The 23,566-nt window shown below is 35.3% G+C and overlaps 2 protein-coding genes across 4 annotated transcripts; one reads left to right on the top strand and one right to left on the bottom strand.

Annotated features, from left to right (window-relative positions):
- Window positions 1-618: 618 nt before the first annotated feature.
- Window positions 619-2,303, bottom strand: LOC115629010 (protein Aatf). The gene is made up of 2 exons (XM_030525300.1): window positions 879-2,303; window positions 619-817 (listed from the first exon to the last, which is right to left on the bottom strand). The coding sequence occupies exons 1-2, from the start codon at window positions 2,246-2,248 to the stop codon at window positions 715-717; spliced, it is 1,473 nt and encodes a 490-aa protein (XP_030381160.1). The 5' UTR covers window positions 2,249-2,303; the 3' UTR covers window positions 619-714.
- Window positions 2,304-6,087: 3,784 nt separating this feature from the next.
- LOC115628995 (gonadotropin-releasing hormone receptor) lies at window positions 6,088-20,972 on the top strand. Of its 3 annotated transcripts, none has more exons than XM_030525279.1 (7): window positions 6,088-6,151; window positions 12,866-13,030; window positions 15,480-15,752; window positions 16,774-16,873; window positions 16,952-17,440; window positions 18,874-19,214; window positions 20,577-20,938. In XM_030525279.1, the coding sequence occupies exons 2-7, from the start codon at window positions 12,885-12,887 to the stop codon at window positions 20,629-20,631; spliced, it is 1,404 nt and encodes a 467-aa protein (XP_030381139.1). In that variant the 5' UTR covers window positions 6,088-6,151; window positions 12,866-12,884; the 3' UTR covers window positions 20,632-20,938. The 3 variants fall into 3 exon arrangements, with proteins under 3 accessions (XP_030381139.1, XP_030381136.1, XP_030381138.1); XM_030525276.1 differs by having other exon boundaries at window positions 6,124-6,290; window positions 20,589-20,972; XM_030525278.1 differs by having other exon boundaries at window positions 6,129-6,288.
- Window positions 20,973-23,566: the final 2,594 nt, after the last annotated feature.

Genomic DNA, 23,566 nt, shown 5'->3' with positions numbered 1-23,566 from the left:
CTTACACTTAGTTTTCTGGAAACATTAAGTTCTCTATGGGCAACGATTGTTCTCAAAACATCTACAATATTATTTTTAAAGTAGAATCTCCTAAGTGCCATATGTGTTCCTATCTATCTATCTATCTATCCTTTAGTTTAAATTCGCATAAATAATTCAACAAAATATGCAAAATTATTGAATAAATATAACTAGATATGCAAAGCAATTGCAACTCCATATGTAATACAATCACCCTATCTAGGTAATTATAGTTTAATTCTACAACTCCAAGAATTGTTTTTACAATTCGATTTCTATATATGGAAGTTACAGTAATACTATCATTTAAAGTTCAACACATATTTTTTCGAATTTCCCAATAATGATAAAACTTTAATGTCACTTATATGAAGAGAAACTAGAATTTGAAAGATACTTCTCTATAAAATTTGCGTGCCAATTATTTGCCTATCTGCTCATAGATTTAGATATGAAAATTACTTTTCTATCTGATCAGTAAACTATGGCTAGTAGTAAGCCTATTAATAAGTCCCATTATTAAAAGAGATTGATAGTTTTAAATTTTCATATCGGCAGCTCAAGCTAACTTTTGTAGTCTTCATAGATTTCAGTGAATACGAAATTTTGCGAATATATTTGTTAGATAAATAATTTACAATTTCATTCAGATAAATTATATATTTTTTGTTTCAAATGGAAACGGCAGCTTGGTTAAACAAATAACGATCTATACAGCTCCGCTTTGGAATCCTCCGTCCAATCGCTAGCCTCATTAGGCGCCATAAAGTTGACAAGCTTGTTATGCACCACATAGCTGAGGAAACATGGCACATTATTATTTATATTAGAAAAACAATTTTAGTTGTAAGACTAACCGCAATTTACGGCCCTTGCTGGCCCGCGTGTCGACCTTTTTCTTCATTTTCTGTCGCAGCTTCTGTAACTCGACAAACTGTTTGGTTAGATCGCTCATGTTGGCGGATGTGCTGGCCTTGTATTCGATAAGTTCGCGCAGCTGCTGGTGATAGAAGTCGCTGTCGTCGTAAATGTGGGGCTGACGTTGTGGAGCAGCACTCTCTGCCGCCGTTTGGTCCTGATTGCTCTTCAGTATCTGTGACTTTTCAATGAGCACCTCCCGGTTTCCCAGGGCGTTATCGATTTTCTTGATAATGTCATAGTCCTCCTGCACTGATTTGCGTTTGGTACCAGCACCCGGGGTCAGCAGCTTTGTGCGATCGTCCCACTTGAGCAGCACCTCGTTGCGATAGACACGCATCTCTTGGAAATTGTTTTGGAGGATGCCAGCAAAGCGTTTGCAGGGCGACTCATCGTCTCGCTCTGGTGGTGGCTGCTTGCGCTTCACAGATCGTCGCAGTTCGCTGAATTGTTGCGCCAACGTGTGTTGCAATAGGAGCAGCTGCTGAAGCAGCTTGTTGGAGCGCTCCTGTGCCTCTTGGAGCACAGTCTGTAGTCCCTCGTTGTCAGCGCCCAGCTTTGGCAGCGTCTGGGGCGGGGGCAGTTGATTAGCTTTGCTCGTCACTTTCTGTGTGTTCATGCGCAGCTCGAGCAGACGCTCCCAAATGCGCAACTGATTCTGTACGCAGAGTCCCTTTTGGATCTCGGCTTGTTGGTTCGTTTTGGACATGAGGTTCTCAGTGCTGATAGCGTTGGTGTCATCATCGTTCTCAGAGACAGCGGATTCGCTAGCATCGTCCTCCCCCTCTTCTTCATCCTCAGATGAATCGTCTTCTTCGCCCTCAGCACTGCCTTCCTCATCATCATCGTCGTCATCTTTATCTTCATCCAGGTCCATGTCATCGCTTTCGCTTTGCTCTGCCTTTGTTCCCTGTTTTGATTTTAACTTTCTGTTGAATGCCGCCAAGGCCGTGCTCTCCTCCTCATCGCTATCACTCTCCTCAATTCCCAACTCCTCATCTTCCTGGCTGTCTTCATCTTCGTCCTCATCCGCCTCCTCGTCCTCCTCTAACTCAAATTCCTTTCGACTGGCTATTTTGCCTTTGTAGCGTGCACTCTGCTCCGACAACAGCTTGACATTTCGCTTTCGAAAGTCTGTGCTACGTGCATCTGGCAAATCGTATTCGTCTGGCTCGAAATCTACAACTTTTGCTGCAGTTTCTAAATCTGCATCGGAATTGTCGTCGCTTTCACTGTCATTCGGATGCGCCAACAGTTTGCTGACCTTCTCAGCTACGGTTTGTGGCTGTTTCTTCGTTTTACGCAACATTTTCGAGGGACTTCATTTATCTTTAATCGTTATTTATTAAAAACAACATATGGAACAGCCGTAACACGTGAAAGCGGCGTAGAGATGAGCTAACTGGATGCACCTGTTACTTTGTCACAGCGATGGCATCGGCTACCGAAGTGAAAAAAGTAACAGCACGACACTGCTGTGTTCAATAGCTAATTGCTTTAAAACTTAATTACATTTTAAATGAATCTTGCAGTAATATACAATAGTTTTTAAATTAACAGAGTTGCTGCTTAAATTAAATAAATAATATAGTCACTGTGCACTTTTATCGGCATATCGATAAATTGAAGACATCGATATTCTCCGTTGCCCAGTGTAAAGCAATAAAGCGGCATTTCTTTTGAATTCAAACCACGTACCTAATTACGAATATGTCCAAGACGTGTTGAAGCTAATTAATATCCAATTAATTTTGTGCGTAGTAGAAAATATAACTCAAAATTTTATCAAACGATCTTTTATTTTCAGTTGAGTAAAGCACTGCAGCTGATATTGTTGTTTATAAAATATAAATAAATAATTATATAATAATGAATAGTAAGTGATTGTGTGATAATAAATGAAATAGTTTCTTTCCTCTTTTAATTCTTGAAAATGACAAAAAAGTTGTTGGTGAGCTTGTTTTTCAAAGTATAATTCTTCCTTGTTACATATTCTGATTTTCTTTTAATTAAGAATAATTGTTCTAAGCAATACTAATGCTATTAAATGATTTACGACATTTTAGGCTTTCCTCTATGAACACCTATCAATATTATAACGAGAAAAGCGCTAAGAAACATTTTCGTTTAACATTTAGTTATATTGTTCCTCTATGTGTATTTTTTGTATTCATTTTTAATCACTTTTTTTGCTATAATATATGATTATAGAAATTGATCTTTACAGGCTAATAAAACATTCAATGGAAATTTCATAATCTAAAATATTTTGATATTACCAGACTAGAGAATGTTACCAATAAAGTGATTGTAAAAGAAAACAACAATTTTGTTTAGCTATGCAAGCTTTATAGATGGATGGTTAGGTAGCGAAAATTCGCTCCTGCACTAGACCTGAAGAGGACACATGTCATGCCATTTAATTTTCTTATGTTTATTGCGAGGTATTTCATGAAGATCACCCAGGAACCCGAATCTGCTAAGTCCTGGACAGTAGAAACATTGCTGTATGCTTTTTTCTTATTACCATTATGTTTGTTACAACCATTTAATTTTCAACTTTTAATTCCCAAACACGTGAATAATACACCGTTGATATTTCGAATTTCCGTCTGATCCCCAAACAGGGTAGGTTCTCAAAGCTGTTTTTTTTTTTGAAACGAAAACATTTAATGTTAACTTTAGACTTGTTTAAAAAAATGATAAAGAAAATTTAGAAGCTTTTTTCTCGTGGTATTTATTATAATTTTTACAAATTATAATTCACTTCATTTAAATATGAAGAAACTGAAACAGAATTCGGAAAATACACATAATGAACTATTTAAATATGTATCTAAATAATCCTGATCACTTACATTTATTTAGTTGGCACAGCGTTATACAGAAACCGAAATGTTACAGTGCCTTGAAATATACTCAATTATGGAAAGCCTCTGCATATCATCTCCTATAAAGTAGTATACACGTCTTGTCTTTAAAAAATGCAAAAAGTTGGAACATCCGTGTTCTACTCAAAATTTGTTGAGCAGTATCTTTTTATAAAATATGTATTTATGTATTACATAAATATTTGAAATGCGTATTCACAAAAATATGAAATAAAAATATATTTAGATTATTATTTATTATAAATAACCTGTATATTTTATTAAATTACCAAAAAATTAAACTTTAATATATTAATTTTGAATACAGTTGATATTTCTTAAATTATGGTGCATTAATTTCCATAATATTTCGAATAACTTTATAAAATATTCGAAAACCCCAATAACATTTACCAAAACTAAATTTAGAGAATACTCAACTGATGAAACTAAAGGGTTCAAGTACGGCATTTGATTTGTATTCAAAAGTATTGAACATAAGGTAGATTATGCTCGAAAGAGGAAAAGGCTATAAACTTTAGTAGGTAAAATTCCATCAATACTTTTATTTAACATAGTTTTTTATCAATAATGAAATAAAGTGTTACTTTTTTAAAACATTGTTTTTAGCTATTAATGTGCGCTTTAAAGAGCGTCAAAATTATAAATGCAATATAATCAATACAAGATAAAAATGAGCAGTTTTTCTTGAAAAACTAAATATAACGTGAGTTTTTATATCCTGTACGCCCAGGATAATAGGGTATACTAGTTATTATATTTACAAAGCTAGGAATACTTTATGCACGTATGTACTTTTTTTAAATTTATATATAATTTATTAAACTAGTATTCTGCTACCAATATGGCAGCTTAAGCTTGTTCGAAATTATTGCTGCATACTTTTAGGCAGTGTTTGTATTTTCAAAAATTGGCATTTTAATTTTTATATTTTATTTTATATCGTATATTTATCATTCTTTTGTTATATTTATTAGTGTTCGTATGCACATGAGTGTGTGCGTGTGCGTGTTTGTTTTTTCCCACCTTTTAGCAGACAATGTCATGCTCGTTGAGTATCAGCTTGCACGTTCATTAAAATCGAACAAAATGCCGCCCCTATCAGCGCACAGGTGCATCTTGATAACGGACTCGCACACGCACACATGCACGGTTGGGAGACATTCATATGCACACACACACACACACACACACACGCAAACATATTCATAGCATACAAAAGAGCGCGCACAATACATAAATGTAAACAAGTCATGAACTTGAAATCGAAATCCAAATCCTTTTGTTCAGGATATAACGCGCCATTTTGTGCTCGTTAAAATATAATGAATTGTCTGCAAATTGTGACTTGCGAACCGCAACCGCCCCCACACACACACAAAGTCAATCCAGCATTTTGTCAACCTTGAAAAGCTGGTGGCGCCAGAGGCCGCACACGCAAACGGTCAGTCGAACGGGCAGCAACCGTTGCCGGAAGCCGCACTAAAGTATAAAAAGGATAAACTGCGCATTAGGCGCAACGAAAAGCCACACATAGTACAAGTACATAAATTTGAATAAAATCAAAAAAAGGCGGCAGAAGCTGCTGTGCCGACTGCTGTCAAAACGTGCCCCGTGCCGCCCATCAGACGATAGATAACGAAAATTTTTCATTTTTTTGTTTGTTTATTTTCGTCTGTTATTTCTTCACTTTGTGAGTGTGTGTGTGTGCTTGTGTTTTTTTCTATTTTGTGTGAGACACGCTCTTGTCGTACGAAATAATTTCACTACGCCGACGCTGCTGAGCTGCTGATAACGGTAAAAGATTCGGGCTATGCAGGAGTCAGACATAGACAGCCGACAGCCGACTGACGCTGAACTTTGAGTTCCACATACACACGCACACATACTCGCACATATGTTTTACAAGTATATACAGTGACACACACACGCTTTGAAAGCATGTGAAGAAAATGAGTATGCGGGCGTACGGGAATAGCTTTTTGGGGCTCAATTGAACGCCCAACCGTCAGCCGACATCCAATCAATCAGTCAGTCGGTCAGCCAGTCAGTTAGTTAGTTAGTTAGTTAGTGTTGTAAGCGAGCGTGATTTGTTATCAGAGAGGGCTTCTTCTAACTATAAAGTCAGCGATGCTGCGCTGCGTCGCATTTTTAAAAAGATTATCAGTTGTTGCCGAGATCTCGATTTCACGGCAGCATCTGAAACAGAAACAGAATCAGAATCAACGACCATACTAGCAGCGCGCCACCTCGTACTGCGGGCGGGATAGGCGGTCAGTCAGTCAGTTCCTGTACGCAGCACGCGCACATAGCACGTAACGGTAAATTGAAAGAACAACGTTCCGTCGTGCTTGACTCGATTGTTTGTTGATAATATAATAATATGTATGTGGTGTGTGGGTGGATTCGCTGCCAGTGTTGTAAAGTGAACGCGTTGAAGTTGTGCTCAGCCGAAAAAGTGTGTGTAAATGCTTGAATTATACAAATATTTGCAATCAAATAAACAGCCATAGAAGGCACGTGCGTGTGTATTTAGAAAATATAAACAACGACAAAAAACGCACACAAATCGAACATTTTGTTGGCGAATGAAAAACCTATGAAAGCAGCTAAAAAATCGTAATCACCAGACCACGATTTTAAAGCTGCGCAAAGATGTAGGAAAATAATAAATACATATACATACATGCATATATGAGTAAAACAAAAAACACAACTACTTTTGAAAAATTAACACCATTATGCAACTATGTATATAGTTGCAACTTTTAACTTGGCATCACAAAATAGTGAACTTCCTGCAACAATTCAAAAATTGAGAGAGTTATTGAAACACGTCGAGAACATGCCAGATATTTATGTGTTCGCTGATAAGATTAAGATTATGAGTATAAAGCTGAGATCATTCGCTTATTCAAGTCTTATACTCGAATTTTTATATATGTACATATATATGTACATGTATACCTACTAAAGGAATCTGTTGTTGTAAGCAAAAATACTTATAAAGATTGAGGGCGGTAGGCATCGAAATATAAAACACACACTCACACCTTTTCTATAATAATACAAATTTATAAGTTGCCTGTACGTATAAAGTGATAATTCTATTCTATTTCGGGAGCATTTGAATAGATTATGGAAGTTATAAGATTTATTTTTATGCAAGCTAGTTTATTTCTGTGAAATTTTAATTAATAATATACGTACTAGTAAATATGTGGCACCCCCCCACTTTTCTAATATCAAGCCATGTGTGTGGCATGCAGTTAAGCCATGTTCAGACCGACTCTATGTCTAGCGTCTATCAAAAACATGGCATGCTCGCCGGGAAGTGGCATATGTACTCTATAACTTGCAATACACATTTTTAGTTCTGGGGTAACTTTATGGATTTTTAATTATTATTCATCGCTGTTTATTACAAAACAAAGCCGAGACAACCGCCTCCCAGGTTCGATAAATCTCTGCAAAATGGCATTGACACTTTCTAATTGTCAGAATGCCATTTGTGAGACATATTATTATTATTATCATTAGGTAGAATTAAATGCTGTATTAAGTTTAGCCAGGTGTTGAGCCCAACGTTTTGATTTTATATCAAACATATATATGATGTAACACTATTTTTCAGAAAAGACAGATTTCAATATCTGACAAATTAGTTTTCTTGAGATTGGTATCTTGAAGCAAAGCTGTCGCACACATAGTAACACTGTGTTTGTGCTTGCGTTACAAAACTGACTATATGAATATTAAATTTTAATACACTGAACACCTCGTTCACCGCAATAAATAATATTTAAAAAAAATCGTTTTACTTTAACTTACTTTTGTCTCGTTTAACACAATTTCGCTTAAAGGTCTGCTAGGATCCTCAACCCCCCTTTTAAGCGAGCGCTAGCTGTACTATTAATCATCTAAAAAACCAAATAATTGGTTGTGCGAGTGGTGTGTTCTTGCTTTGTTCCGCAAAACTTGACTGATAAGCAACAAGTTGCTCAGTATTAGGAATTCGAAGGATATCATTAAGTCAAAAAAAAAAAACAAAAAAAATTGAAACATGATGTTTGCAATATGACTCTGAAACCAAGCTTCAAATTGCCTACCAGGTGAGGCAAAAAAGTCAATTGGAGAAGTAAAAAATAAAAACAATGTTGATTTGTTTTTACGATTTGAGAGGATTTATTCTTCGGAATTCATTCCACCTGTCCAAACGGTTACTTCTGTATTTATGATCGCTTTTTGAAGCGGTCGCTTGATATTATTTGGCCCGAATATAATCGATCAACAAATTTGCGACAAGTTTTTTCATATTCGACTAATTCTAAAGGAGATGCCGGACGTTCGTATTGAGATTAAGTTCTGCTTAAGTCCTGTTTGCGTTGAGATGTACTTTGTATTAAACGCATTAAACTATTTAACGTTTTAATTTGCGAGATTTTGTGGGTTTTATATTAAGAAATGAGGGATTCATCCATACTACATATCTGGTTTATTTTGTATTTATTAATGTCATTTTTATATTTTGACTCAACTCTTCAAATCGCTTTTTATCGTAGCTAAGATGAACATTTGTAAATTTGAACAAATAGTCCGCAGTTTTTATGCCATTTTTTCTTCACTTTATTTAGACCCAGTGAAATTTTGGCCAACGTTTCTATTGTTTGTATAAAATGCAATATTTATTTTTCTTTTTTGTCTGCGAAAAAAAGAACAGCACCGAGTTCAAAGGGCAACAAACGTCAAATAATTAAAACAAAACACAAATTAAATAGCTCGATTCCAAGGACTCATATGGGCAGAGGGAGTGTTTAAAGCAAATATTGTTGTTGTGTTTACTTTTTGTGTGTGTGGCTGGCTGCCAAGCACTGCGCGTGTGTTAAGTAATGGTGAGTGGAGGGTGAGAGGAGGGGAGGGGAGGGGAGGGGAGGGGAGGGGCGGGGAGTGGGTTATAGGTGTAGATAGTTGTGGCACTGTGCGAGTAATTGAGTGGGTTTGTGAGCATCGAGCGCAATTGATTAGCAGATTAGGAGACGACGCAGCAACATAAGTGGAATTTTTGTTATCGCCTGGAATATATTTCAGTAATTAGTTCAAGGTCAAAGCCCTATACGAAATGCAGTAAAAACACACACACACGCACACACGCATATACATTTTGAAATCAAAACAAATATTAAAAATGTTCTTGAACTTATCACAAAGACAACGACAGCAGCAGCAGAAAAACAAGACCCCAACAGCAAGGGCAACAACAACAACAACTTGCAACACACCCCCCAAGTATAATTAATTGAATTTAATTGAGTCGAGTCGAATCGAATCGAGTAATAGAAATGTTTAGCTCAGCCCAGAAGCAAAGAAATAACAACATTTGTGCATTTGTCGTGTTCTCTCAGTGGCTGCAGTAAATAAAATACATAACTAGTTGTTGTATAAACAAATAGTTCGGCAATATAAATAAATGTCATGCAAGTGCAAAACAGTTGGGTGAAATAATCGCTTCGCATCTAGTGTAATGAGAATCCGAAAACGAATCCATATCAGACAACTAACTTTCCTGCTCTACATTATAACAAATCCGCGTCATCAATATATATAATATAGTATAAATATATGTATATAAACACGTTTTGGCGGCTTTTCAGTTTATTTGCGTTGTTCTTTATTTACGTTAAATGTGCATAGTTTTATATTTTCAATAAATATTTATCAATGGCAGTCAAAGCATTGGCCGAAAGTATAAATTCTTTCACTGACCCCACGCAAGCCGTTACGCCTTCGGCTTTCAAAACTTCCAAATGCTACACTTCCGCCCAATAGAATAGAGACAAATAGTGACTAAATAATTATTCAACGTAGTAAATCGCGTAAAGCGTACAGTATCGCTCTGAAAAGACAACTAAAGGCAGCAGCCCTACTTTTAATAAAATTTCTGAAAATTAAATAAATATTTCTAAAAATCAGCTATATTTTCTATAAAATAAAAATGTGATTTTTAAAACTTCAGACAGTTGTCTGAGAATTAAAAACTTTTATAGGATCCATTTTTTGGCTTTTGTTGATTTCATTTTTTTCCGCATTCATTTTTATGCGCAGTATTATTAATATATATAATAATATTTTTCAAATATACGTATATATAACAATCATGATTCTTTATACTATATCTATCTGTTTGGTTATATATAAGTATTATTTATATACATGCGTGTGTCGGAAATTAAAAACAAATATACTCTGGATTATCAGGTGCCAGAGCAGTCCAGTAATAGTGTCAGTCAGTACTGTTACGAGGATTTCACAGGTTTCCCTCCCCTTCCCCTGTTGCACACAGTTATATAGTAACGTTATAGTGGTTTGGATAAATCTCAATTGTAATATTGTTTCAAATCTCGTACAATAACAAACAATTATATACAATTATAATTGTTTTAATTTGCTTAATTCAAGCCCTAATCGATACCTTAACCCGGAAAAAGTAATAGCAAAATGATTTTCATTATTATATATTGCTAGCTTAAAGGTTAAACTACTAAGGTAACATGGGTGTTTCTAGCCCCCAGGGGCTACTAGGGAGGTCTTCTTTCTTTTCTTAGGAATTGTAGAATTCATTTTATATTTTATTTAGTCATTTATTTACCACAGCTAAATATAGTATGTAGTAATTGCAAATTAAATGCTAACTAAATATTTAACGGAGAAATAGTAACTCCGAGTAAACCCTTAGTAAACTATAGGAAACTTTAGAATTACATTTAATTAAGAACATATTTGTTAAAGTGTACCTATTAATATAAGACCATGTTTGAAAATATGTGTGTGTGAGTCTTAGAAGAGCTTAAATGGTAAGCTTTATGAGTAAGATTGCTAAATTCTGGGATAAATAAATACAGATAAAAATTACTTTATTATTCTGGGACATTGAAGATATAAAAGGAGTAAGGGATCCATAAAGACTTGTTTTCTGATTGATTTAGGAGTGTAAAATATTTAAGAAGATTTGAGTGCATTGTTTGAGTGCATTGCATTTTAATATGCAGGAGTTTTTCATATTTTTTTAATGGCCCTTTCGTTCAGGCTTGTTGTCAATATCGGCGGTAGATTTATGTATAACCCCTTTTGCTGTATTGTCGTTAGTTGTAGTATGTAGTAGTTAGTATGTACTTATATTTTCTAAAGAAAAACGGCATATTAGGGAGCTGATATTTGAGTTGGTAGATAAATTAAACCAACAAATGGAAAGGAATTAGCAGTAAACAATCTATATACATTTTTAACCAGGGTTATATGTTGACTTTAATGGGCCGATAATAGAGGTTAGCCCTTTAATTAATTATATTGAACACGCGTCTCTTAAGTAAAATATTCACAGCTTTTAGTTTTGTAAAAATTGTTCTATTTCAAACATTTGTTGGGCTGAGAATAAATTCATGATTTTTTATGAGTATGAATGCTTAAAAAAATTAAATGTGGACCATAATGTTCTGCAAAATAATTGCTCAACGATGATTAAAAAGAGCTTCGTTTTGTTTTTGTTTTGTTTTGTCTATGCAAGTCAAAGGAAGGCAGACATGGAAGTAATTGTAAGCCATGTGCGTAGTTTTATATTATATTTGTTTTCACAGTCAATGTATTTGTAACATTCTAACAGTTTTGGAAAGCAAAATAAAACGTGTGAAAAGGAGTTTATAAACAATAAACAAAATAGTATACATTTGTGCTACAAAAAAAAGGGATAAAAAAACCATTCCAATTAGATGACATTCGCAGCCAAAACTGTTCCCAAACCTTTAAAGAGGTCTTTTGAAGTATTCTACGCAGTTAACAGTCAAAAATATGTATAACTGACTGATCCAACATGGTATTTATGTGCATTGTTTTTTTAAAGTGAGAAAGCACTAACCTTCTTTTAAACTAACGGGCATGTTTGTGTGTTTTCCAAAATTTATTCCCCCGCTAAAAGCTGTTTAATTAATTTCTAAAACTTCTTTTACTTAGAGGAGTCTTCCTAACAAGTTTTGTGACTCTAATTTTAATTTTAATTTGAACTTTAACTTTCGAGATAATTACGCTGATACCGAGTTTGGAGTTTCTTTAAGTTTGTCTGTTCAGTTGAAATATTTCATTTGAGTTTAACAAGTTTTTGTAAATTGCAAGTCCAACAACTGAGGATTCAATTATCAGAGTAGAGTCTTCTAACCAAGTTTTTTCACTCTAGCTCTAATATATTTCGAGGTAATGCGGCCTGTAAGACTATTTTGTTTTATTTGTACAATTCATTATTATTAACAAGTTTTTATAATAATGGACCTTGTTTGCGTTTGTCTTTTCCGTTCAAATAATTTATTTAAGTGTAACAAGTTTTTATAATAATGCAGTTTATTTTATTTTGCAATTCCATCACACGTAGATCTTTTTGTCCTTAGTGGACTATTCTAATATATTTGTCGAAATAATGGGGTTCATACAAATAGACTGTCGAACGGTAATAATTTGTTGAAGTTTATTTTATTTTATTTATATTTATTGTCCTGATATTGCACGGACAATTACTCAGTAGAATTAGAAATACTTTATACCAAGTACTGGAAGTCTTCAAATTTTCGAACTGGAAAATTTAAAAACTGTTTAATTTAACAACTAATTTATTCCACAAGACTGTTTGTTCTATTTATGTTTGCTCCGAGCCTCAGCCTCTCCAATAGGAAAGCAAAGTAAATCTAAAACATACTCCAAGCAATAAGCGGATGTTGAACACACACACGATTAAACGCGATTATTTATAGATTGGAATTAACAGGAAAGAGTAGATGTGCATGCAAGGTCTAAATAAAATTGGCTATTCCCCATTTAACAACTAATAAAACTAATAAAATAAGAATCAAAACAAACAAAAGAGAAAAGAATCTATAAGGCATATTTCCGATTCGCATCTGATCGCGGGTGTAAACAAAAAACAAAACAAAACACACGAAAAATAAAACACAACAATAATAATATTATTATTAAACGCGGCAACGAACCCATAGTCCACAGTTTAAATACAAAATGGCACAAGCAGAGGTGAACGAGAACGTTTTGGATCATCGCGTGCTACATGATTGGTCGAATGTGAACGAAACAAATGGTACCATGCATCTATCAAAGGATATGACCTTCAACGACGGCCATCGCTTGTCCATCACAGTGTACAGGTGAGCGGAATCCAAATAAAAAGTAACTCTTCCTACTCCCAGTCATATAACACCCACACAGATACTCTAACCTTAACACTGATAAGCCCTGCATGTGTTTTTTCTAAGCCTTTCAGTGGGTATGTGTAGGTGTATCTGTAGATGTTAAAAATAAGTATAAATCATTCCTTTATTGTCTGTCGCGTATTTAATAATTTTCACTTGGAATTTGAACGCTTTGGTTCAGCGCAGGGTTGAACTTTTCAAAGATTTTTAAAACTGATTAGCTCTGAATAATGTTGTGGTTTGTTGTCAAGCTATTTAATCAAATTCGTATTTAGGTAACCTTCATTAATGATCAATTTGTTAGCACTAGTTTACAAGGCTTAATCGAATTGGACGATCACTAAAAACAAGGACAAATTATTTTTATCCCCACAAATGAACTTTACACAAATGTGAATTTCTTATGGTTTTTTGATTATCAAAACTTTAAACATTATTGACTTATCCGACATTCTTTGGAAAGTATGAGAAATTTATAATTATTTTAAATATTAGATTAGAAGCTCGATTTCAATCAAGCACCACGTTTTTATAATCTATTTCTGGATTAGTCATTGAAGTCATACAATACAACAAAGTGTTTAAATACCTCAATTTCTCAATAGTCTGGTTGTCCCATTGTTCGAAACACTACTATTTTCTACTAAAGAAATAAACCAAACTTAATAAAGAACATAAGAAAGAATATGACAAGAATACAATTTAAAGATAACCTATAAGATCCGTTGTATTTAAAGATAGTTTTTGCAATTTTCTCCTTAATTACTATAATATTAAAAAACCTGCTGTTTTGTTAAAAAACCGATATTAAAAAGCAATTTCTTGTTAATTAAAATTAAAATAAAATAAATAATTAAAATAAGCGTACTTAATAGATAGATTAGCTCCATTGACGAGATGAACTAGATTTTCAAATAGATTCTTCAATCTTACCGAATATACTAAAAACAAAGTTTTAAAATATCTTTCAATTCAACCAAGATACATTTTATGAAAACGATAGTCGTTTCTAAGTATTTTGATTTTGTTAAATTACCGAATATCAATTTGGGCAAACAAATATTATCGTTTGATCTTTGATCCCTGTTTGTCTGGCTCTCACTACGTATATCTGTACATAAAACATGCCTTAGCTATTTCATTTCAGAATAAAAATCTTTCTCAATCTTACATTAAGGGTAATGCCCTTAACCCATAAGAAAATATTAGGTTATTTTGAATGTGTATATATATACGAAGTATATCCATTCAGTGTAACTGAAGTGTGATAATATGTTCGACTGTATGACCGAAAGGATCCCAGGAAGTACAACACCAAAACTTTGTATTCATTATTCCTGAGGCAGCCTTAGGCAGATCAAGTTTGTCTTTTTTTTTTCCCATACTCCCCAAGTACTTATTAGTAATTTGTGCACAACTCCTGTAATTGTTCACTGTTTTTCGGTGACTGTCACGTGTCCTCCAGAATCACATTTGGAACAATATTTCGCATTTGAGGACAAAGTTTTTAGAGACGACCATCCATATACAAAATAAATATTTCAAATAAATGGATGACTATTATCCATGTATTATATTAGGAGACATAACTTGTCCTCAGCTGTCCATTTTCCCCATGTTAGTTCAATTGTAAAAGAATAGATTACACCCACATTCAAATAAAAAAAAGTTTGTGTTTTTTTATGAAATATTTACATATATAAGTGGTATTCCTGTAAATAATATAGACTTTGAATTTCTCGATCTGAATCGTTTATAAATGAGTTGACGGAAAGACAATTTTAATAATGTATTTAATAATAATTCCACTTCGATAGAAGGTTTGGAACATGTTTTATCTCAAGAATACTTTAATCAAAGACGAGTATCTGTTTGGTAATGATATTCCCATAATTGAAGGATTTAAAAAAATTGGTTTAATGTTGTTTTAAGCTTACTTCCATCTTTTTTAAATATGAATCATTTTCTAAGATTTCACAATCAAAGATTTCTTCAAACTTCGATCTTTAAACTGTACGTTATTTTTATTTCTGCTTAGAGCAACTTGTTGTTACAAATTGACAGTCTTAGAGCAGTAATCTAAACAAATTCACCCCATCAACCGACTAATTAGTTCCATGCTCACTTTGAATGACAAAAGCTATGCCCCAATATTGATTTGCCTTCGCTTGGAAAACTAATACGAGTATGTTTATACAGTTCTTCCGATCACCAAGCCAACCCACCAGCATCAGCTTTATGGGCATGTCCAAGCACATGACCCACATGAGATGTGCAGAGCACCCACGCATGCTGGGACTTTGTTGGGCTTTGTTGCTTGTCGTTTGTTGTCTTATCTGAAGATCCATATAATGTACATACTCCACTGCCTCTTTCTTTGTATTAATCGATGTAACCTTTGCAGCATACTCTTTGTGATCTCATCAATTGGCAACAGCACAGTTCTCTATATGCTGACGAAGCGAAGACTGCGCGGTCCCTTGCGTATAGACATAATGCTAATGCATCTGGCCATTGCCGATCTAATGGTCACGTTCCTGCTGATGCCGCTGGAGATCGCGTGGGCCTGGACGGTGCAGTGGCGCTCCACAGACCTTATGTGCCGGCTGATGCTGTTCTTTCGCGTCTTCGGCCTCTACTTGTCGAGCTTCGTCATGGTCTGCATATCGTTAGACAGGTGAGTCCGACTTGTCCCCTTCCCCTTCCCCCTCCCCTTCTCGATCCAGTCAGCGACTTTGCCAGCGACTGTCGCTAATGGACTAAATTGATAGCCAGATAAGGCGATGCGAAGTGTCAATCGACGTTACGGCTGCAACGCTGACATATACCTTATTTTATTATCACTTAGTTTTATTTTAATATTTATTTATTTATTTTTTTGCACCAAATGCGCTCTGGTACAGGCTGAACTGCCTCAGCATCGTATTTGTTTGAAATGTGAGCCGCAAAGTTTTGCGATTTCGAAAATGTGAAAGGCACCTTTATTCTTTAAATCTACTTAGCTGTTTAGCTTTCCATCAAACTGATGTTATCTACGCTCACTTCAATAAACTATTTGACTCTGTTAGTCATAATCTTCGGCTTTTTAAGCTTGGACTTCCCTATTTTTTCCACTTTTTATACCCTGTAGCTAAAAGGTATAAAGAGTATTTTAGGTTTGTACAAAAGTATTTTCGACTCCGTAAACTGTATATGTTCTTAATCAGCATGATGAGAGGATGCGATCTAGACATGTCCGTCCGTCTGTCCGTCTGTATGAATGCCTGGATTTCGGGAACGGTTGAGCGCACATTAACCAAACATAGATGCTTCTAAGCTACACGAGTATACTTTATTTTTTTGTATTTTCCCCCGCATCAGAATTTCGCCAATACTGCCCACAATTCAAAAGCTACATTAACCAAACTTTGCACACATAAATAGTATATAATTATCTACTTTTGTTCAACCAAATAGGTTAATTCTAAGAAAACCAACAAGCTGCAGCATGAAGTTCTTCTTCGTCTATTTGCTTCTGCCATGGGCCTTCCAAGTTTGCCTTAAATTACTTGTATTTTAAATTGTGATTCTCATTTAAATACAAAACTCCTTATTTACAACTTTATTTTAATTTCTAAAACTATTTTATAATCTTGAGAACTTCCACTTAAACTTTATATGCGCATATAGGCGGCTAACACTGTACATTTTTTCCATAGATATTATGCGATCTTGAAGCCACTGAAACGATCGTACAATCGCGGACGCATCATGCTGGCCTGTGCGTGGCTCGGCTCGGTGATCTGTAGCATACCGCAGGTATGTACGAGTATGTAAAAGCATACTGAAGTATTTAGACCAACAGTTGCCAAGTTGCCAATTACTGCCCACTTGCAGGCCATTCTCTTTCATCTGGAGGAGCATCCGCACGTCAAAGGCTACTTTCAATGTGTCACCTTTCATTCGTTTGCGAGCGAAGCTCAGGAGCTGATCTATCAGATATCGACCATGTGTCTGATGTACGCCTTTCCCCTGATCGCCTTCATATACTGCTACGGTGCCATTTACGTGGAGATCTATCGGAAGAGTCAGCGCGTAATGAAAGATGTGGTGGCCGAGCGCTTTCGTCGCTCTAACGACGACGTCCTAAGTCGGGCAAAGAAGCGGACTCTCAAGATGACTATCACAATTGTGATAGTGTTCATCATCTGCTGGACGCCATACTATATCATTGCCATGTGGTATTCGCTGGATAAGTCAACCGTTTCGCAGGTGAACTCGCTGGTTCGCAAATCTCTGTTCATCTTCGCCTCGACCAACTCGTGTATGAATCCATTGGTCTACGGCTTGTACAACATTCGGGGACGGCTTAACAACAATAATATGGTAAGTTAATTATTAACAACAGAGAATGTTATAGTCGAGCAAGTCCGACAATTATATACCCTGCACCCAAAAAAAAAACTGTCATCTCATTATGATCAAGAATATGAAGAAAACGTGGAAATGCTTTATTCTGGCTGTTACCTTAGCACGTCCTTTTATCGTTATAAAATTTTTAACTATAAAAATGATGTGTAGAGCCTTTCTTTAATGAAGTTTACTTACAAGCGTTGTCATTTATAAGAATAAAATATATGAGTTTCTGTAAAAAATGTTCTTCATATATTAGGAACTAATTTCTAAAAATGTAAACATTGTCTAATCCCGAATACTATTTCAAGCGGTACATTGCTTAAAGACCCTCACTGATTTTGAAAAGTAAAAAAAACTCTAAAAATCATGCGACCTTATAACAATTTTGAGGCAATCTCTCATTTGGGTTCAATGATTTTAATATGCATTATTTTTGTTCAGTGGAAATTATATATCTTATCAACAGTTTTTAAATAGAAGGTTAAATTTAAATTATTTTCTTCATTATCAACAAGAACAGCATAATATTTAATAGTATTTTAAATAAATAAATATTTTCTATGCAAAATCGTGGAACAAAATTAATAAAGGTGAACAACTTTATATATCGCGGACATCTGTTTTAAGTCTATGGCATAAAATTCTATATTCCAAATTTAATTTCGCATTTATTAGCACAAATTTGCCAAAGAATTTGGCTTCTGCCAAGCCACAACGACAAACATATGTGATTGGATTAAGCCTGAGCCTTGCCCTTGTTCTGGCTCATGTCAGCCTTGGGAGGCTCCTGCTTGTGATGATTGGAGATAATTTAATTTTTGCTTATGCTCAGGAGATACTGCTCTGCTATGGGATTCATCCAAGGAATCTGCTCCATTGTCTTTACCGACTTACAACCCAAAACGTCAATTTCACGCCAATTTCCAGCATATCATTGATTCTCAGGTCTAGTATGGACAGGCTCTTCAATTGCCCGTCTCCATTCCAAAGCGGTTCCTTGGAAAGTTATGCTCGTTATACATTAAGCACGGGGAAGGCTACAGAGCCGAGAGACAAGTTATTTAACCGGTGCATGGATGCAACTCACGCACTTTTTTTACGAAACAATAAAATTTTCCAGGCTAAGCAAGTACGGGTTCGACTGAATGTGTAGCACAAGCAAGGCAGTTCTTCGAAGGATACCAGATTTGTCCATCCACAACGTCACATTTTCACGATTCGCGCTATTCAGTCAACACTCAGTAATTTATAATAACTAGGAAGTAGGCGTGAATTTTTATCTGATTTGAAATCAGAAGATTACTTTTTTATTTTTGAATGCAAGGGCATAATTTTTTGAGGGCTTTGTGATGGCAATTTAATATATTTTTATTAATCACGAAATTTCCCCTTTTCTTTTGCAGTCCGTCAACAATCGGCATACTTCGCTCTCCCATCGTTTAGACTCTTCGAATCAGCTGCTGCAGAAAACCACACTGACCAATGGACACAGTAATGTGGTAGCCGCTGCTGTGGCGGCATCCACAAAGCTGGCCCATGTGGTGCGCCTAAAGACAAATGGCGCTGGCGATAGCCCAGTGGTTGGCCCGGTCGTCACGACTGCGGCGGGCAGCGAGTCTGGCGTCATTAATGACGACAGCATTGTCACCATAAAGGGCCAGACTCTAACTGGACAGGAACAGGGCTCGAATGCGACACAGGAACAGCCGCCCAAGACACCGAAAACTACCATCATCTGCCTCAAGTAATGTTGCCACAGAGCCGCTTCTCACTTTATGACGCAAGCATCAACTTCACTTTTCATTTCGCTTTTCGCACACTTGTCAGCATAAATTTGAGGTTTTTATGTTGCGGTCCAAATGGGCAGATTTTGCGTTTAGGTAGCACCTTGGTGTGGCTAATTGTGGGGATATGGGAAAGTGATTTTGTGGTTACCTAACAACCGGGTGTGAATTGAACAGCTCCCTTTGACTTTTTTCTATCCGTTCTCGAGTTATGGACGGAGATAAACTTTTAAAATGAAGTTGGAGTTGGGATTATAGCAGGCATAACTTCTTTCGCAATCTCGAATGCATTAAAAAGTAGTCGGTATTAATGAGCATCTACTTTGTATTTCTCAAGCCATGGCCAAGAATGCAGGTTGAGAAAAGTAGGTTCAATAGATTGGTGTTTATTTTCTTAAATACTGCGAGAAACTTTTAAGAGCAACTCAAAAGGATTTCACAAGTACTTCCATAAACATTCAAATAAAAATTTGTGCTGTATAGTGTCGAGATAGTTCAGGTGGAAGCATTAAAAATGAACAGAATGCACCAATGATGAAAATGATTACCAAATTTGGTTTTAAAATAAACAAAAAGGGTGAAATACTAAGAAATTATGAATACTTTAGATTATTTTAAATAATTTGTGTGAAAATATTTGCAAGTAAGGCAGCAGCTTGAGAAACAGCAAAGAATCAGTTGGCTATTTCTAACCTTTCCATCATCTTTTAACTGCATTCAGTAGACTTCACATAACAATACATTAACAATAAAATTTCGATAGTATTTACATAATGCTAAATACTTTGAACAAAATGTATTTAAATTGAAAGCTAGAGGGCATTATTAAATTTGTCAAAGTGCGGTCCAAGTGTGAAAAGACTTAATAGTTTCTAAAGTAGGCATCAATATTTCTATAAGACAAGTAGCTGCCTGTTCAGAGATTGGAAATATCGTATTGCCAGCCATAAGTTTGTAGAGAAATGCTGTACAAAACGGACTTTATTAGTTCAACAAAACAAATTGTAAAGCATATATAGTGTAGCCTTGAGTTTGTAATTGCCAAGAATAATAAGATTCGTGTCTAAATTAACTGATTTCAGGAACAAACAGAAATTTCCTTTTATGAACAATCTGCAAGCCAAGTTAGAAAGCAAAAAAAAAATCAACCAGCAAGTGGGGGAAAACCGATTAAGTTAAACACTTGCTTATCTAAATTGAATTTCGACTTAAATGCTTAAATCTTCCTCTTGCTAAGTAGATAGTAGCCAGATCACTTAAAAAGCCATATATCATTTTATAAAACCAATCAACCAACCAACACACTTAACCCTCTATAAAAGATGTACTTTCAGTTGTGATGACCCCGTCGATCCGGCCAATTCGGATAAATCATAAAGCGAATGTGTTGGGCGACAGTTTGGCGGCCCCAAGACGAATAACGACAACAGCATCAGCAACAACTACAACTACAACAACAACAACAGCTCAATTAAGCTCGGCTACTGTTTAGTTCGACTATCGGGCAGCGGCTCTCGATAAAAGGCTTTTAATTTGCTTGTATGTGTATCGTAAAATATACGCTTACGAGTAAGACGTAGAAGCGCATACTTCTAGATACTCTAGTTAGTTGCCTTATTGCTTAATTTAAATTAATTTATTCATAAAACAAAAATAAAATGTAGAAAAAATTATATAGAAAATAGCAAACGACAAGAATATAATATGTGTGTAATTAATGCATGGCCCCTACCGGGCCCCACTCGTGCTTTATTTATTCCTAGGCTCTTTTGTTAAGACGGCGTTAATCATTCGCTTTATGGGCTTCGGTGACGTTAATTATGGGTCGTGTGTGTGCGAGCTTTTAAATATTTATTAGAGTTAAATAAATAAATAAAACCCGTTCCCTTTGTGCCGCTCTAGGGCCTGTATCAGCAAAGCCTTTGATATTATGACCTTAAATCATGTTTGTTTATTGGGTTCTTTCAATAAACTAACAATAGCACACAATAGTCTATTTGTTTATTTAAAGAAAATGTTTGGCAACGCGCACTTGCCAGAAATATTCAACAGCATTTCTGTTGGCCTATGAAACCTAGGGTTATAATTAAAAGGTTATGAACATGAGGCCTAGAGTTATACGCTTAAGGTTAATGATTATTGTGAAGTTTTGGCATTTTTCGTTAATTTGGAAAGTCAATTCGAGCCAGTTTCATCAAACACAATAACATTTCTAGCTCGTCAATACCTTTAAAATATTCAGAAATTACTCTTAATTTAAAAATCTGTTTTTTGCTTATTGTGTTTTCTATTAATGCTCAGTATTACGTGTTTATTGAGAAATACTGTTGTTTTGAGCCAATGGTCTAGCCAGTGTTAGTAGCCCCGACCTCCAACTGGACTAACAAAATCCGTGATTAGAGCGACAAAGATTCAAAGATTCAGAGCTCGAGTTTCGAATCAAGAAGAGAAATTAGAGTTGTCTCTTGGTAAAGGAACGTGGGAAAATAATCTGGCTGTAGATGATCCTTAAACATAACAACCGAGCCTAAATTTATTTCTTGATGTTTGAGTTCGAGGCAAGAAAAATATATATTTTAATTTAATAGAACTATAAAATAACCAAATTTTCAGATTTCATTTTCTAGCTTTCTTCTACATCTTTCATAGTTCAATTCAATATTCAATCCCACATCTAGCTAAAATCTAGGAACTAGCCATATCTTATAATCTCTCTAGATACCAATAGCTTTTGTCTGCATTTATGTGCAATTGTGAAACAGCAGGCCCTAATTTGCTGTTTAGATCAACCATCAATAGTTCTTCACGATTCTGGAATTGATTTTTCGTTGTTGTAGATTTGAGGGTCTTGACAGCAGTTTGCCTTTTCTGACTGCGATCTATTGTCTTAATGATTAACCCCCAACTAAAGCAAATTTCAGCTTTTCAGTCAGTTCTTATTTTCACTTTTTGCCCAAAATAATCAGAGCTGAAGAAGTTTTTGCCTTGCTTATAAAATGCTACCATTTTATGTTTATTTTACCCCACTTGGGGGTTATTTGAAAATCGTTTTCAGTAAGAAACGCACAAAAAGACAAGGCTTGATTTTTGAAGCAATATTGTTCTTCATTTAAGTTAAACAAATACTCCCATATATTTAATTAGATTCCATTAACATCTGAGACTAATTTAGATTTTAAGGATATTGATAAAGATATATTGAGAAATAACTTGACTTTCAACCTTTTCCAAATCATTAGTTTTCGCTTGATTATACAGATGCTAATTTCGTTTTTAATAAGGTTATTAAAATGACTTTAACAACCTAGTTTTGTCAAAATCCGTAATTACACTCTCCATTGCTAACTATACTCGTAAACTTGCTCGCCAGTCAGCAGCCACTCACTGTCACCGCAAAATTTTACAACTTTCAGAACGCAACTGCTGTTGGGACAGGCACCCACACATCCTATTTCTGCTGCTGCACCCAACTGCCAATACCCCAATTAACAATCAAAGGCTTTAAGAGACAACTTCGTTGCCATTTAGTGTTAGAAAGTGCCTCACTTTCCTTCATTACACTGCTCAACAAAGTCACGTCGAACGTGTGGCACTTAAAACAAATCCACGGACACACACACAAACACAGGCACATACACAGGTAAGCAAATTAAACAGTGGAATGCATGTAATCGAGACTTGAAGACCGAAAAGTAAACATGTTAATAATACAATTTTATGATTAATACGAAATGAGCTCCAACAACGATGCGACTCGCCACAACAACCTCAACAGCCTAAGATTGCGATGCGTCCGAACACAAACATGTAGCGCACCACCATCGCACTATGGGCTGTAAACAGGTTATGGGTAGTCGAAATTTCAGGCCGAATGGCCAATATGATGTATTCGCTCCCCATCAAACTAGAAAATGCGACAGCCCTGCTCTCCAAGATGGATCTAAAAGTCCTACTCCTTTTGATTGTTTTCACAAAACGGTTCCAAATCGGTGCCTAAAACCAAAGTTTAACTCCGAATCGCGCATCACAAAGAGGCAATAAACTTCTTGTTGTACTCAGTTTAATGCTAAGTGGCTTGCTCATCACCATATCACCATATCATATCATGAAAAAATAAAATAAATCAGACTTGCGCAGGAGGTAAGGTTAAATTATTGTTAACAATTGTTTAACGAGCAAAATATAATAATACCGTGATGTCACTACTTATTAACTTAATATTAACTTAATATCTTTACTTATTTTTGGCAAAGAATAGTAAAATCTTCAATAGATTGCTCAATTTAAAGGTACATCTACAAACATCTCTCCA

The sequence above is a fragment of the Scaptodrosophila lebanonensis genome, unplaced genomic scaffold, assembly GCF_003285725.1.
Source record: "Scaptodrosophila lebanonensis strain 11010-0011.00,11010-0021.00 unplaced genomic scaffold, SlebRS2 tig00000131-arrow-arrow-pilon, whole genome shotgun sequence".
Lineage (NCBI taxonomy): Eukaryota > Metazoa > Arthropoda > Insecta > Diptera > Drosophilidae > Scaptodrosophila > Scaptodrosophila lebanonensis.
The sequence above is the reverse complement of the archived record's forward strand: the minus strand, read 5'-3'. Positions and strand labels throughout refer to the sequence as shown.

Coding starts and splice junctions, on each gene's coding strand:
- LOC115628995 (XM_030525276.1), top strand. CDS start 6,214: ATGTATGTGGTGTGTGGGTGGATTCGCTGCCAGTGTTGTAAAGTGAAC. Junction 13,031..15,479: donor TTGTCCATCACAGTGTACAG/GTGAGCGGAATC, acceptor TAACCTTTGCAG/CATACTCTTTGTGATCTCAT. Junction 16,874..16,951: donor TGATCTGTAGCATACCGCAG/GTATGTACGAGT, acceptor GCCCACTTGCAG/GCCATTCTCTTTCATCTGGA.
- LOC115629010 (XM_030525300.1), bottom strand. CDS start 2,248: ATGTTGCGTAAAACGAAGAAACAGCCACAAACCGTAGCTGAGAAGGTC. Junction 818..878: donor AGCAAGGGCCGTAAATTGCG/GTTAGTCTTACA, acceptor ATGTTTCCTCAG/CTATGTGGTGCATAACAAGC.